The 16,808-nt window shown below is 37.3% G+C and overlaps 2 protein-coding genes across 10 annotated transcripts; one reads left to right on the top strand and one right to left on the bottom strand.

The window, feature by feature from the left end:
* The first annotated feature begins 3,335 nt into the window (after positions 1 to 3,335).
* Positions 3,336 to 5,096, top strand: LOC135597832 (putative E3 ubiquitin-protein ligase XBAT35). The gene is made up of 2 exons (XM_065091367.1): positions 3,336 to 3,610; positions 3,715 to 5,096. Exon 2 carries the CDS (start codon positions 3,938 to 3,940, stop codon positions 4,856 to 4,858), a length of 921 nt encoding a protein of 306 aa, XP_064947439.1. The 5' UTR covers positions 3,336 to 3,610; positions 3,715 to 3,937; the 3' UTR covers positions 4,859 to 5,096.
* An 8,446-nt stretch (positions 5,097 to 13,542) lies between these two features.
* Positions 13,543 to 16,141, bottom strand: LOC103972514 (protein XRI1-like). 9 transcript variants are annotated; one of them, XR_010481425.1, is made up of 9 exons: positions 16,007 to 16,141; positions 15,193 to 15,254; positions 14,996 to 15,118; positions 14,838 to 14,926; positions 14,649 to 14,719; positions 14,467 to 14,569; positions 14,297 to 14,379; positions 14,095 to 14,175; positions 13,543 to 13,971 (listed from the first exon to the last, which is right to left on the bottom strand). XR_010481425.1 is itself a non-coding variant. In XM_018820509.2 (9 exons), exons 5-9 carry the CDS (start codon positions 14,701 to 14,703, stop codon positions 13,691 to 13,693), a joined length of 558 nt encoding a protein of 185 aa, XP_018676054.2. In that variant the 5' UTR covers positions 14,704 to 14,719; positions 14,838 to 14,926; positions 14,996 to 15,118; positions 15,193 to 15,254; positions 16,007 to 16,141; the 3' UTR covers positions 13,543 to 13,690. The 9 variants fall into 9 exon arrangements, 7 of the variants coding, with proteins under 7 accessions (XP_018676054.2, XP_064947445.1, XP_064947442.1 ...); XR_010481424.1 differs by having other exon boundaries at positions 13,543 to 13,975; XM_018820509.2 differs by having other exon boundaries at positions 14,342 to 14,379.
* Between the last annotated feature and the right edge of the window lie 667 nt (positions 16,142 to 16,808).

Genomic DNA, 16,808 nt, shown 5'->3' on the forward strand with positions numbered 1-16,808 from the left:
AGGGAGAAGGGCATCAGCGGTGAGGGCCTCCGTCGCGGTGGGAGTAGCGGCGAGGGTGACGGAGGCCCTCGTGGCTGATGCCCTTGCCACCCGCCTCCGCTCTACCCGCTTCACCCACCGCGACGCGGAAGAGTGGGTAGGGGGGAGGAGGAGAACGGAGGGAGGGGAAGGGAAGGAAGGGGGCGACGGCGACGGCGGAGGAGGGGGCGGGGGGAGCCAGAGGAGGTGGTCGCAATGCTGCGACATTGGCGAAGAGGGCCAGCAACAGTGGCCTGTAGGGTGGCGCTGCTTGCGATGGGTGGAAGCGACGGGCGCCGTCGCTAGTGATGGGCGGCCGGTGGAGGAGTATTTTTATCCATTCGATGAAAAAGGGGCACTCTTTATCACGGACGGTTGCCCCAACAATACCTTCTATCATTCGTCATTTTTATTTATTTATACATATATTTGATAATATATTTTATCTTATTTTTATATTTTTTTTACTTAAAATTAAGTACCAGAATAAGTAAAGTTATCCTAGAATTACTTAATTTTCACATACCATTGCATGTGGTTTTTGCATACTGGCATGTATTATAGAACTTAAGGCCATCTCAATATTCTAAAAACTATTTGGGTGACATAGGATCGGATTAAGATTTAGGATACTGGTATAAGAATTTATAAATTCATGGACGTGCTTGACACTCAATAAGTAATCATTTATAGACTTATAATTATTCATTTATTATCTAAATTTTTTTTAATTTTTTAATTTTTTTATTTTTTCTCTTGCACACAAGTGTTTACTAAATTGCTTGTAAAGTTATCCTCTTTGCGAGATGTTAAGACTTGTTTATCGTTTGTTTTTGGAACTAATTAATTTTCTTTTTTATAGGTTCTCGAGGACATGAGAGAAGTTGTAACTAGGATGATCTTATATGGACGGAGAATGCAAAGATGCCTCACGACTTAAGCAATTTCAGTTAAGTCCGTGATATTTTGGTATTAGAGTCGACAAGCAATTGGAGCAAACAACGAAAGTTTACAATCTTATTATAGCGAAGTATCATGGTGAATCAAGTAAGGTTAGATGAGCTAAACTATTAGCCCAAGTAGTCATAGATAGATTACAAGTGCAAGCTCACTCTTAGGTTATTAGAGCTGCTTAAGAGGAGTGTGATAACAAAAATGACGAGTGAGAAGTTGGCTATTTTCCGTGAGCAAAAGAAGCACAATCCAAAGTATCAATCAAAAAGAGAAGCTATAAGAAGAGGTTTACAATTACAAAAACCTACATTAATATTCTCAAAGCGAGTCTAGAGGAAATCTACCAAGGCCAGCAAAAGATATCGTAGTTAGAGAATTTGCAAGAGGAGTCAAAATCTAAGATTGATAAGGTTTAGTCCCAAGTTAATCGATTGATAGAAGACACTAAAGATTTTGTGCCGCACCTGCATAAAGTTATAGTGGAACTCATGTCCAAAATTATGTTGCTCACGATAACTCTTAATGTGGGTAGGAATAACACCCGTATTGCTCCGCCATAAAACTTATTCGGGCATCAAAATAATTGGACAAACTGGTGTGTTATATATCCATACATATGATGGAGGCGGTTGATCTCATAGTCGCTCGTGTGAGGATATTGGGGATATAGTGTAACTGCTCATTAAAGAACTCTCTCAATCCGAATCTCACGCTTATCAAATTCATCACTATCCGATTAATCTTGACTAAGGATTTTCTTGAGTAAGAACACATTAGATTTTTTTTTATGATATTAAAAGTGGATGATCCTCTATTAATACTCAATTACCTTTGTAAGGTTGATTGTCATTCCTAATGATCGGTTGCGCTAGATTTAAAATTTTCAGATCTATAAATCTGATATCAAATAATGAAGTACTCAAATAAGGTATTATTGATGTCAAGTCTAAGCACCAAATACATAACTGGAACTATGAAATTACTATGAGGTATCATTAACCATCAAATATTTCGTAAGCGGATCATTCAGTAAACTCATTCTCCAATGAGCACATGCACTATATCCTTAGTGTCTCCACACAAGCAACTATGAGATCAACTACCTTCATCATATAGATATATATATATATATATATAACATATCAGTCTGTTCGATTATCTCAATGTCTCTCTCAAGTAACCTATGATCGAGAATATTTTAGGTCGAAGACGAATTGGTCTCATTATCATAATTCAATTCTCATTGTACAGATTCAAGGATATCACAATATATTCATCTTCTAATATAAAGTAAGAAAATATCATAATAATAACTAAAAGAGATTGTACAATGTATCACACGGATCAATCCTGATGATTGACTTGTAGAGTACTAGTAATTAGCAACATTGATTAAGAAAATAAAATTTATGAATATCATGCAATTGAAAGGTGAAGGTCAAGTAAATTAGTAACCCTGATGTAATTATTCAGTGCTTTTTAAATAGTAACCCTGATGTAATTATTCAAATAAGACAAGACATAATGATTTGTCAAGTCATGCAACGTTGACTAAAAAGCTAACTCGATAAGTGATTACTATGTATTCTCAGTTCAATATGTGATTTTATAGTCCATCGAGGGTCAAATGATGTGCATAATCCTTCTCTATATTTACTATGCTCTTAATCTAATGATCACCTATAATATTATAAAAAGTCAGATATATTTTTAAGCTAAAAATTTTAAGATTACTTTTTTTTATCAATATTTAAACAAAGCGTGAAAGACTAAAATATAGATAATAACTTTGAAATGTCAATAATATCATGTAATCTCAAACAACTTATAAACTCGTACAACTTAAATTTAAAATGATACAATGAACTAAATTTGTAGGAGAGCTTAAAATAAGATACTGATAGCACTATCCACATATGTCGATGGTATCATCACCTAGACAATGCGATGTCATCATCCTAAGGACGAGTAAGCTTAGTACCACCATGAGTAAGAACTTAAAACAACCCTAAAATCAGTCGACAATGATATAGTCTCAACCCATTTTAAAGCTAATTAATAACTTAATATATTAAAGTTTATAGCATGTTCTCAACATCAACATATGGCTGGACAAACAAGTTTGTGAACTAGAGTTGCGAGAGATATCGGCCATGATATATGATGATAGAATAATTTATTATAATTTACATCATAAAATTTTAGTAATATATCGTAAGATTTTGGATTTGAATCGTGTCTTCCTCACACATTTTTCTTGTTTAATAAAAAAAACTTGTCTAGTAGGACATATGAGTCATTTTAGCGATGGATCGATGGGAGGACAAAATAAGTCAAAGCGGAAGACCCATTCCCGTTCCCGACAACTGTCTCCACCACCATCCGCAGAGTGAGGAGAGGGCGGAATGGCCAATGGCGTACGTCTCTGTCTTCTCTCTCGCCGTAGGATTTAGAACGAGGTAGAAAGCCGAATGAGATAGGGAGGAGGAGGCGGAAGGCGACGGCTGGAGACAGGAGGAGAGGGGCCAGAGCCGCTCTTGGATCGGTCGACGCCGATCCCAAGAGCGCCACTTCATATTATCTCATCTCCTCTCTCTCTCTCTCTCTCTCTCTCTCTTCTTCTTCTTCGGACAGAGAGGTTCGAACTTCCCCTTTCTTTCTCTCACTCTCATCCCTTCTTTTGTTTCCTTTCGTCCTTCTTGATCTCTGTTGTTGTCGTTTTCTTCTGTTGGATGTTGAAAGGACGGATTTCTTTGGCACTTCTTCTCAACGAACCATCGACGTCGGAATTCTTCGCTTGTAGACTGAATCGGCACACATACGGTCTTTGTAGATCCAGACTCATCGATTCCCGGTTCTCGAGCTCGATCGTTGGCTTTTTGTTGTAGATTTTGAATTGCTGGACATCATCGTTTCAAAGGCCACAACTTTTTGGAGAATTTTGTTGCAAAGATCGGATCTTGATATGGAGGGCAGGGAGCTGCGGCGAAGCGTGACGCTCCCGGAGCAGTTATCTGTCACCGATTCCTCCAAACTCGAGGACCTCCTCAAGGTCCGGGAGGAGGACGATGTGCGTGTTTCTCGCCGCCGGGGCCGCGACTCGCTGACTCTGCGATCGATTATCGCGGGCGAGAAGAGGGAGGACTCCGCCGCGGGAAGGACGCTGCTCGAGATCATCCAGCAGGATCGCGCGGCGAATGGAAACGCGGCGGACAGGAACTCCAGTAACGGCGACACATGGAAGTCGCTAAGGGACCTCCTCCGTCACGGCGACGGCGTGGCCTTGGGAGCAGCGACACCCGGCGACCTCCAACCGGTCTCGGCAACCGAGCTAGTCATCTCCACTCGCCCCAACCCCGTCCTGGCCCTTTCAGTCTCCGTTGGGAATCCCGACTTTGCCGCCTCAGAATCCACCGCCGTGGCGGCGACGGCTGCGACTGCGACTGCGACCACAACGCCGGTGGAGCTACCTTTAACCAACGAAGGAGAAAGTGAAGAAATCAATGGCAGTGAAAACTCCAATCCTGTGGGCGCCGCCGGGTCATCCTCGCCAGAGGCAGTGCCGGCGGCGGAGGAGCAGCAGTCGGCGAGGGTGTCCCTATTGGCGTTACTGGAGCAGACGGACAGACAATGGGAAGGAAGCGGACAGGAGGGGCTATCGTTGGTCGCAGCGGCAGTGGACGAGGAGGTGGTGGCGGAGGACGAGATGAAGGGCAGCGGAGGGGTGTCGTACATGTGCTGCGTATGCATGGTGCGACACAAAGGGGCGGCGTTCATACCGTGCGGCCACACCTTCTGCCGGCTTTGCTCGCGGGAGCTGTGGGTCAGCCGTGGCAACTGCCCTCTCTGCAATGGCCACATCCTCGAAATCCTTGACATCTACTAGTGCCGTGCCACCTTCCATTCTCCGGCTCTGGCCACCGCCACCGCTCGTTATTTGATCTTTCTGAAGAAAACATTGCATGACGAGTGATTAATCATTAAAGAGGACATTATTGATGCCGAACTAGATTTCTGGATATGCTCGTCCGATGGTAGAGAGACTACTGACTGGCTGGCTCATCAGCAAGTTCCAAATTATCTAATGTATGTCCATTTTGATAGACAAATTTTATATTTGTGTTTCTGCGTTGTCTTCCTCATACAGAGATCTCACCAATTGCCATATTCAAAATGCTCTCTTTCTTTTATCGAACCACTACAGAGACTGATGATAGAGTACCAAACCACCACCGAGGAATTTGTATACTGAAGTTCTTTCATATTTCGACAATTACATTTTATTTGCATCCTTTCTTTGTACCCTTTTAGAAGGTGCAAGTGATCTAATATGCCCCACTTGTCATTCATCCATCGTTTTCCTTATTTGGGCGTCTACTACAACTTTCTCTTTTCCATCCTCACACGTCAATTATACTATCTTCTACTGCATATCCTTTTCACCAGCAACCATTGCACCGATCGCTAGGTTATAATGCAGAAGAGAATCTGAGTTCATTTTGGGAAGCGAGTTGATCAAAAAAATTGGCACATTTAATAATGATATGAGGATAGAGTAAGTAGTTTCTTGCAAAAGCACTAGTATTATGTACTTCTCCCGTTCGACCTTATGATCGAGATGGCGTTCTTCGATACGACTCTGCACGTCTCCGATAACAACCGTGCTTTGTTATCCCACATGGCAAGTTTGGTTTGCCGGTACAACAGACAATGCCCAAGCCGACAAAGATCCTACACTTGCAGTGCTCCAAACGACAACATACATTAGCGTACTCCAAACGACAACATACATTAGCGTACGTACCTTCTTGGTATTCCTCAAGAGTGCACCACGAAGACGAGTCATCCAGGAAAAGAAGGCTACAATCGAACGTTCCATTCCACAGTGGAGATACCAACCGGAAGATTATATAGAATTCAGGGTTGCACTAATCCGCATCACCAGGCTTGAGGTTGATTTCTTTTACAAAACCAAAAAAACAAATGACATGGCCACTCTCAAGTAAGATTATCCATCGAGATTTTGTAGAACGCACATAACCAAACTCTAGTGATGATAAACCAATCTCCAGTAATAAAAACACTAGCCCTTTCTTTAATTTGGAATTAAGAATTCAAAGTTCACTCGTTGCAAAGCCAACGCAAGAACAACACTTGAATATTGCACATGCGAAAGTAGTAGTCAAAATTAATCAGAAAAACAAAGGAGCTATACTTATAAACCAGAACCACGCTAGCTTTTGACATTACCAGAATGCACCGACTCCTCATGAATTATAAACAAAAAATTTATGTATTCATCAGAAACAAAAGAAGATGCTAGCTTAGAAACAAAAAAAAAACTGGAATTTGGCGATTAATGTGGAGAATGCATACCACCAAGCATTAAGCCTGATATGCTAGCACTGCAAATTTAATCTGATAAAGAAACCTCAGATTACTGACTAACTAAAGAACATTTTAGTTTCAAACGATGAGATATGGAATTAGGAAAAGTTCCCTAGAGATCGAAGAGTTCAAATTTACCAGAAAGATAACTAAATTACACCTTTCCAGTGAATCTGTCATAAATATTGAATGTTACAACTAAACAAACAATAGAAGATCTGAAATACAAGTTAGATCGACAACAAGTGTTACTAGGGTTAGTAGAAAAAGAGAAGGGTTGCTTTAAGGTATTTGACCACTTTTCATCAGAAAGATTAGAATTATTAATTGAGAATGAGAGATGACGAAGAGAGAAATGATAATTCTTGTATCCCACTTGAAAGAGCCCTTTATCATTCAAATTCAAGAATTATTTATACATACCCCTTAAACCAGTCACCAATCCACATTGTCAAATCATGATCCAATGATCCATATTTGGTACTTGAATCTTGAATGCAGAGAGAACAAGACCTACTGAAGTAAATGCATACCAAGTATGGCAATCATGATGAGTTGAAGATTGATCCAAATGCAGGACAAGATGGGACAAGATCATTTTGGTGGTTCTAATCTGTCATTACAAGAAAACTGAATGAGGAAACAAGTAATAGTGCTAGGAGGAAACAAGAACAAGAGGAAACCTGGATAGATCAATCAGCATTGCCCTAGATAGAATTTCTTTACCTGCATAATAAACAATGCAGGTAAGCTTGTGCCCCGGTTCTTAACTTCAAGGTAAAAGAACAAGTACTATTTCGAGTTCAAGTGACAAGAGAACATCTGCAAAAATGTCCTCTTCCCAACAAACAACAACATCTGCAAACTGGACTCAGCAGTGACCTGCAAGAGGACCTCAAATGAGGAATATCACAATATGCCGTTAAAGTCTTTTTGCAGTTAGAATTAGTCTTAAGCCATGAAGAAATATGATGTTTTGTGAAGCATGTGGTACCTATTCACATCAACCTCTAATATCATGGGCTGCAATAGTCAAACAGTGCAGTGCATGGAAAACTTATAATTCAGCACAAAGCAGGTTGCACTTGCAAAACCATAATGCGGAAAAATTGTCCAGAATATGGTAGAAAGGCAGCACTAGATACAAGCAAGTTTATAATTCTCATCTCTAAAATAGCACAAAGTAAATATTTACTCTTATTCTAGAGAGGAAATTGCAGTAGTAGGAAAACAATTGACAAGAAAATTTAAATGACGGTAATAAGTTCAAATTTGACACACTCATCCAATTCAGATAATTTACAGAACAAGTTAGCAGAATTATAAAATAATCTACAAACTAGTAATTTAATGCTGCATTTTCGCCAAGAAACATCACCTACTAACTCATCATTTCTTCTCTCATTCTTAAGGTTCACAGAATCTGGATCTGGCAGATACAGTCCAACCTCAAACATCTGATTATTCAAAGGTATCAATATTGCCAATTCTGCCCAACTCATGGTCAATCTTGTGCAACTTTGTAATTAATCCCATTTGATTTCCCATTGATCCCACTGTTCCATCCAATTAATGACTGATAATGCCATGTGCAGCTGGTTTTGTCTGATTTGGTTATCTAATCAGAGACTAAATCTTATGACTAGTACCAAATTGGATCCAGGAGTATATTTTATCCTTAACCATGATCATACATAACTGTAGTAGGTGAAATTATGATGAGTCAGAAAAACTAGGAAAATAAAATAGACAAGTGTAAATCGTACATAAAACCAAAAAATACAACAGATTTTGTATACTAGTTTGTAAAGAGAGAAAATGTTCTTCATAACTCTCTCAAACAATAACTAATCACTACATCCAAAGCGTCAGTACTGCAACTTCTGTGCTACAAGTGATGATGAAAGTCAAAAGTACTAGATATATGAAACAAAGGCACCAAACTTACAGGTACTAGTTCCTTAGGCACTGAAAACATACATCTGTAGAACTTAGAAATCAAAAGAACACTAGAAGCAAGCAAAAATCAGTCAGTAACAAGGTCGAGTCATTCATCATCAGCAAACCGATTATGCCATGACAGTGCAGAATCAAAATGCTATATCCATTCAAACTCAGAGATGGAATCAGCCTCTTCAAGAAACAAATACCATGTTAGCATCCAACCTCCAACACAACCCCAACATCAATTAGTCTACGCCCAGTTCCTTTAGGTAGTTCAAATTAAGACTACCACATGCTCAACCCTTCCTTGGATTGGCAATTCCTTGTTCTCCATTCTTAAGAAGCAGCTGTGTGCAACCCATGATATTTTTACTGACAATGGTATTCTGTTCATACAATCCACCAACATAAAAGACTAGTAAAATTCCCCAAACTCAAATCCTAGTGGCCTAGAGGAAGCCCTTAGTTTCAATGAAATTAAAATAGGACTGCAGAAAACCATAGAATACCAATTTAAAAAATGACAATAATAATATCCAAAAAATTACCTAAATTCAACATTCTCAATTCTACATTTAGACAAGCCTAGACTAGGAATGACCTGAACCAATCTTGCATCAATGATTGCTGCTATATCGAATCATGTCCTCATTATCTTCCATGAACCAGGTCAACAACTCATATAATCTGGATTAAGATATTGTAACACAATAAAAAAAATATATGCTTACCGACATGCTACACAATGCAACTCAAAAGGTTTTAAGAACAGCCAACAAAATGCAAAAGAACCAAATGCAGTTGATCCAACCAAACCAACATAAAATTGACTTCTGTGACTTATTGTATGACTAAGGATAAGACTTAAACATCTAGAAACCTCATACAACTTCAAAATTGATTTCCTTGACAGAAGTTGCCAGTTAATTTCACTTTTGATGAAACAAATGACTTCTAAGAGGATGAAGAGTTTTGACAGATTCTTAAAGTGATCTTCATCAACTAATTATTCATCAAAGAGTCTCATCCATGAAAAAGTGAGGACGAGGAGAGTACAAAGGATGGGCTAGAATATATTCATAGAGGGTTCAGATTGGACTGGAGAAGGTTAGGATCTTTTCTTAAAGTAAATATTAATTTTGCTATTGTTCTTTTTATTTCTTTTCAACCCTGATTAGTACCAGCCAATATAGAAGGCTTAGCCATGAAGATAGTCTTTCATATATTCTCGATGAGATTGAATGATATAATCCCAACAAATACAGCATGGGTTTGGGATACTTATGGTTTTATTGGGAGGAACCTTGGATTCAATGGTTGGGCCACCACTTCTCATAGTAATACAATCATGCATAGAGTACATAGATGGTGGAGAATTAAGAGAACAGAAAACAAGAGTAATACACTGAATACAAGACATAATATGATCAATGTCCAACAAAACTTCAGCTTCAAATTTTCAACCCAGCTATATATTTGGGTAGTCTGGCCATAAACCTAGCGATCATTAAATTGCATATACTAGGTCTAGAACTACATGACCCAAAATGTTTGATTCAAGTTATAAATAGTAGACTTGTCTAGATACTTATACTAATCCAATCCACCATATGTATAACAATTTTCACCGATTCAAAAACTTAACACGATATAGAATGACTCCCTATTAGGTGGCAATGGTGACTCTACACCATTGCCACCGAATAGTGACTCCACACCATGATGCCCCTCTTGCCTATGGCACCACCCATGAATAGTCCTTTTCTAGAATGATTCACTCATCACATGAAGTAATATATCCACTCTAATACTAGTCAAAACCCGGCCGATAGCCTACTAGACAAAAGATTTGGATATACTGAGTAAAAACATGTGACTAAAAATGCTTTAGCCCAAATTGTTAGTACTAGACTAATCCTACCACATGTAATAATCCACAACACTACCAACTCTTGATATTAAATTACTATTGTATCACAATATGCCTTTATTTATATAATTACTAAATCTGCAATGCCCCCAACCGAGCAGAAAGCTAGGGACGATACAGCGTTGCAATCCTATAAGTTCCCTATATGAATGTAAGGCCAAAAACCAAAACAGATAATTTTCATAGAACATTTATTATATAAGTCAATCAATAATCAATTCCCCCACAGGATATTCATTTCTATTTAAATAGATTAACTACATAATTCAATCAATAAACGATCCACCATGCTTCCGCTATGCCACCCTGAAAAATTGAGGGGTAATCATATGAGCAAACCACAACTTAGTAAACACTGTGACTCACATGCTAGTCAAAACTTATTATAAATAAATATTTTCTTAAAAACATATGAATTATTTATGAATTCAGCACATGCCTTCGAAATATGCATGTATATCAAATACTTTCTTTATGCTCATACAATTTATAAAAACTTAAACTTTATATGCATTTCAAAATCATGACTTGTTAACATAAAATAATTGAATACTTTTCATAATAACAAATATGCATTTCAAATCGCATACAATGTTTATGATACCTTTTGAATCAAGATACATTTAAATACATTTTCATAATAAAAACATAAGTATAGCTAATGTCACATAGCAGAGTATAAAACATTGTAGTGCAAAGAAATCATTCATATAAATATGGTTAAGAATTCATAAACACAAATATAGCTAAGGTGTACATGTCAGAACATAAGTCGTAGTAGTATCAGACAAGGCCTTAGAATCATGTTTAACCCCTATGGTATAAGTAACACATATATCCTTGTGTCAGGGCCTAGAAGAAACTAGTTTTAGAAATATATTACAACGTATAACCCCTATTGGAAGGGTCCAGATCATAATCATGCTGACCAAACAACTGTAATGTTACTAAAAATAATATATCAATGATTTTTTTACAAAACTAAGAGTTTTAACAAGTCTTTTAGCATATCATTTCAAAACTTATGCAATCATATATCATTTAAAACTAACAATACTCACATATTTTTCAATTTTTTTCAAATATAATGTTGAACAGTTATTTTCATATGAATCAGATAACAAATAACTATTTAAATTTTAAACCATATGCTTTTCCAAATCATCAATATAGACACCCTTTTGTAATTCCTGTAAATAATAAAATGTCATAATTTATGTAAATCATATGCATCAACAAATTTCAAACACATGCATTAATATTTTGGAAAACAGACTAGAAAAAGTCATCGGATACTTTCCCTAATCGCATAACCTCGACATAATCATATAATTTCAATGCCTCCTTTTATTTCCTTATTTTTCCAACATCACCATTTTTCATTCTTTTTTTTCCTTCGCCATACAAATATCAAATTAACTAAGAACATTAATATTCAATAATCTATAATCCAAAACACAAATCTAATTGATAAGAATACAAGATAATTCAAAATCATATCACATATAATTTTCCTAAACTTAATCTGAATTCAGTTGATATCAAACCAAATCCTCAATACAATTTGCTCTTAATTTTCTCCTATTTTCTTTCTCTTTTCTCTTGTTTTCTTATCTCTGATGCAGATCACTTCTCACTTCCTTCCTCTGTATTTCTTTCTCCTCTGCTCGAATTCTATTTTTCTTTCTTTTTTTGTCTTCCTTTCCTCTCCTCTCTCTTCCTTCTCCCTCCTCTTCTAATTTTCTTTTTATCTTCCTTTCCTCCTCCCCTTTTCTTCTTATCTTTCCTTCTCCATCTCCTTCCCTCTTTTCCCTTCTTGTTCTGTTCTTCTCCTCCTCTTCTGTTCTGTTTTCTTTTTTTTTCTTGTTCTTCTTTCTGCCGTCTCTTCTTCTTATCTTTCCTTCTTCTTCCTCTCTCTTTTCCCCTCCTCTTCTGTTCTGTTTTCCTTTTTTTTTTTTTCTTTCTTCTTCTCTGAGCCGAGGCCTCTCTCTTTCTCCTTCCTCTTCTTCATTTCTTTCTTCCTTCCCTTCTTCTTCTTTTCTTTCCCTTTCCAGTTTCTTTCTCTACCTCACGCTCCCATGCAGTGCCTCTTTTACTTGTGAGAAAGGCAGCTGAGAGGTGGTGGGAAGCGAGGGGGTGAAAACCCTTCTCTTAACCATTTTTCGGTTTAGCCCCTGTAATTTTTATACGTAGAATTAGGTCCTCGAATTACATTTGGGGTATTACAAAATCCTAGCTAAACCTATGAAAAGAATTTTCTTTTCAGAAAATGTGTAATCACACAAAACCTCATGTAAAGAGAACTCTATCTGAAAACAACTCAATAATGACAAATAATTTTGTTGTTGTTGTTGTTGTTTTTATTATTATAAATTCACAAAAAGCCAAACCTAGACTCAGATTGGCTTGATGAAGATTTAAGCTGAATCTGTCCAAGATCATGCTAGTAGATGAACTTTTTAAATAAAGCTAAAGATAGACTGAAGTATCCACTACAATGAAGCAGTCAATACCCCAATTACCCTGCCAGTGTATAACCTCCAGGAAACTGCCCATACTCCTTAAAAATAAGACAAATGTAAAATTTATCAGCACAGCAAAAGCATTAGAAAATGATGACAATCAGTGAGATTATGTATGATATAGTAATACTAGGCCTTAGCATGGACAATATAGCAGTATCAAGAAAACTGCACAATAGTCCATGCACCAGCTGATTATTACACACCTAGTTAGCTTTCACTCAATTTCAGCAAAACCAGATATATTTACTATCAATAATGTCAATAGACAATATTCATGTCAGTGAAAGTGTTATCCCATTTCTACCAGTGGCTTAAGAACATCATCTTAAGCAGACAGTGATGAGTACAACCTAGTAAAATTTTCAGTGCAGATGAATCTGAATGACCTTGGATTAAGATGAGCTAGTAAAATTTACCAAAGAGTTCCATATGTAGCATTCAAATCTACATTTGTCTTTACGAATTTGGAACAACAGATGATAATAGAGGCCCACATATCAGCAAACCACGATGATCAGATTTTCTGCAGTACGTATCATTTAAACAAGACAATTAATTCTGCACGAATCCAATCGCAACAGTATTCAATATTCTTGACAATGTATGCCATGATCAACTAAGGAAAGTTTACTCACTAAAACAGTACCAAAAAAAATGTAAATAGATAAATGTAGGACATTAGGAATTTAGAATTATCCTATCATCATCTGCACAACAGAGTAACAGATATCATTAAACACCTGGAGGCATATAGCTTAAGCCCACCCAAAGAAATAAGTTCAATGAACAAAATCCAACATGTATTCAACATCACAAGAAGATTGCAAATGCCTTAGTATCTCTACAGTATATAGCCACAGCTCAATGTGCAGATCATCATAAGGTGATCTGTATGAGGCTAGAGACAAAATATTTAAGAAGTCTTATTTACTCAACCTTTTGTTCTCATGACTGTAATACTACATTGTCCCCCTTCGGTGCGAACTTTTGTTTTGACAATTACAGGCTTCCCAGAAAAAGCTGATGTGGGATTAAAAATGGATGGATCCTCATGCTTCTTATGCTTCAATCTTGATGGTGGCGCAGCATGAATTCGTTGATTTATGTCATTCAAAGTGACATCACTGTGAACTCCACAAGGTTCAATGAGAGCAAAAGGATAAGCAATTGAGGTATTCAACTTCCTTGGAATTTTAACGTAAGACTTCTTGCCTGGCTGAGAAGAGGACAACAAACAAACTGATTATGGGGAGATTATGGAAACTAATTGAGTACACGAACAACAGATTGCAAATGCAACAGAACAAGAAGAGTGGAGTCAAGTACCAAGTATACCTTGAAAAACATTCAGATGCACTGGAGCCGGAGTCTCTGGCACCATATCAGTTTCCATGGAAGGTGAATTATGGTAGTACTCTAAATAGCCAGATCAGATACAAGAAGCTTTTCATGAGAGGCTCGTTTTCAGAGTAAAGAACTTGTTAGAGTTGGAGAAAAGGATAAGCACATAATAAAATTACTTTAAAATCAATAGTACCAAAGAAATGTCTGAAGCACATGCAAAAGTCTATGTTCTACTGACCCGTAACATCAACTAGTTGAAAGACCACAATATTCTTCCTGCAGGAAGCCACATAATGGCATAAAGACACATGTGAAAATAGAAAACGTGGTGACTAATAAAGTGATAAAAGAGCCGTGACAGACATTTCATCAGGGCTGCATTGTATCTCGCTATCATTCAAGAAATCTGCTAGCCACTCATCTGATGACTGATCCAACCCTCCACAATTAAAGGCTGACCTATCATCTAAAATAAAGATGCAGCCTTAAAATAACTGTATAGAAAATTGTATCATTTCTTCACACAACATTATATTACTACAAACCAGAGAAGCCCAAAGTACTGCACTCTAAGCTTTTTGAAACCCCGTCTTCCACCATTTGAACACTCCATCACCTGTACCAAAAAAACAAACAAGCCAACAAAAGTAATGATGCAGTTTACTCAGCAGGGTGACTTCACACAAATGGACCTTAGATGTCAAAAAAGCAGAGTTCATTTGCTCATTTGCAACCTCAGTACTATCAGATGTGAACTGCAGTGTGCGCCACCTTTTAAGCTGCAGGGGTTCCCTACATTCCTCTAACCCTTTGGTGGTGGCATCTAAAATAAATGTCCCGCCAGTTATGAAGAGTTCAAAAAATCACCAAGTGCCGCAGAGAAGCGACCTACCTCTGACATCAGTAATTTGGTGGCCCAGATTTGAACATTTTTTTATGGGAGTATGCTCGTTCAGATTGCAAAACAAATGATCCTCATTTTGGCTTACTTCATCCCAGAATAAGTGAGAGAATTCTGCGGAATTAAGAGTCTGTAAGAAACAACTCCTTGACAGGCTCTTCGAGAATATAACAATACCAGCAACAAACCATTTTGTGAATGTCTGGGCAGACAGTACTCGACTCCTTGCCATTCCCATATTTCACTGCTACTAAGAACACGAAGAAACAATAGCATTACAAGTGAGAAAAAATAGTCAAAGAAAATAAAGTTCTTTGAACAAGGTGCAAAGGCAAATGACAATGCCATGATATACACTAATTCCTTTTGTCTCCCAATAGAAACCTAATTCCTTTGACGCCCAAGGTTAACTATGACAGAAAAGGTATAACACTCAAATTATCATAAGAGTTAATACAAATGGGACGAGATTCATTAAATTTGGTGACAAATTTTAAAGAAAATTTCCAGCACCCAAATATGTAGGGACTAAATAGTTATTCAAAACAAATACAAGATATAACTTTAGGAGGAAGAAAAGCGAATCAGAATAAGAACATAATAATAATAAGAATGAATCATAATCCATTTGTGAACATCCAAACTTCCCATACTTGTGAAAAGATCACTGCAAAAGATTATCCTTTTAACAGAGACAATATTAGAAGAAAGAACTCAAAGATCGCCAAAAAATAAAACAAAAAAGGAAACCCGAAATCTCAATGAAATCACCAACGCCCCAAATCAGACATCACTTCCCGACGTTCTCAGACTTGAAGTTCCATCAAACAGTATCACATACAAGTTAATAAAAAACAAAACAAAACAAAAAGGGCAGAAAACCCCACTTGTGACTCATGAAGTCGATTATTCTCCAATTCCAAGCCTTCAAAATCCAAAACCATTCGAATCCAACGCAGACCACAATCTATGCAAAGAAGGAACAAAAAATAATCATCGTACAAATTGGCCTTGAGTGGGAGTCGCGCCATGACACTGCCACTCGTCTCCCCTCGCATCTGCGTCTTTCTGCGACAGTGACTGTTATTGGACAAGAGAGTAATGTTAAAAGGGCAAAAAAGAAACACAAACCGTAAGGCTTAGAGTGAGAATAATTCACATTTAATGCCATTTATTTCCTTGAAAAGCTTTTCCTGGAAGGCAATATCGTAAAATCAATCAAACGATTGGGCTTGTAGTAGGTCTGAGTCCGGCACGACCCGGGATTGGCGAACCGACACTGTTGACCGCCCCACCCTCCCTTGACTCGGAGCTCCTTCGGTTAACAGGTTCTCCGATCCAATAATTTAGCAGCTGCAGTTGAGGTTGATTCCCAGCTAATTTGATTGAGCCCGACACCAGTACGAAGAATAGTTTGATAAATATTGAACAACAAGACAGGATTAGTTGGCTTGATATTTAAAAGATTTTTTTACAAAAAAAATAATTAGTGGATGAAGACTGATTTTTTGTTTTTTTAAAGTCAAGCTAACTAGCATCTTCAAAACTAAATTCTTTTGATATGAGTATCAAGGTACCACCATAATGCTGATCATATATATATATATATATATATATATATATATATATATATATATATATATATATATATATATATATATATATATATATGTGTATATGTATATATATATATATATATATATATGTGTATATGTATATATATATATTACTCGGATAATTTCTTTTAACATGAGACTTGGTCTGATTCGACTTTCCAGTTCTCATCTGATCGATAACAAGTCGA

The sequence above is a fragment of the Musa acuminata genome, chromosome BXJ1-11 (assembly GCF_036884655.1).
Source record: "Musa acuminata AAA Group cultivar baxijiao chromosome BXJ1-11, Cavendish_Baxijiao_AAA, whole genome shotgun sequence".
Taxonomy (NCBI): Eukaryota; Viridiplantae; Streptophyta; class Magnoliopsida; order Zingiberales; family Musaceae; genus Musa; species Musa acuminata.

Excerpts from the sequence above, each read along its gene's own strand:
- LOC135597832 (XM_065091367.1), top strand. The coding sequence starts at position 3,938 with ATGGAGGGCAGGGAGCTGCGGCGAAGCGTGACGCTCCCGGAGCAGTTA.
- LOC103972514 (XM_018820509.2), bottom strand. The coding sequence starts at position 14,703 with ATGGTGGAAGACGGGGTTTCAAAAAGCTTAGAGTGCAGTACTTTGGGC. Across the intron at positions 14,380-14,466 it reads CAATGCAGCCCTGATGAAAT|GAAGAATATTGTGGTCTTTC; the intron begins GTCTGTCACGGC and ends GGCTTCCTGCAG. Across the intron at positions 13,972-14,094 it reads GCATCTGAATGTTTTTCAAG|GCAAGAAGTCTTACGTTAAA; the intron begins GTATACTTGGTA and ends CTTCTCAGCCAG.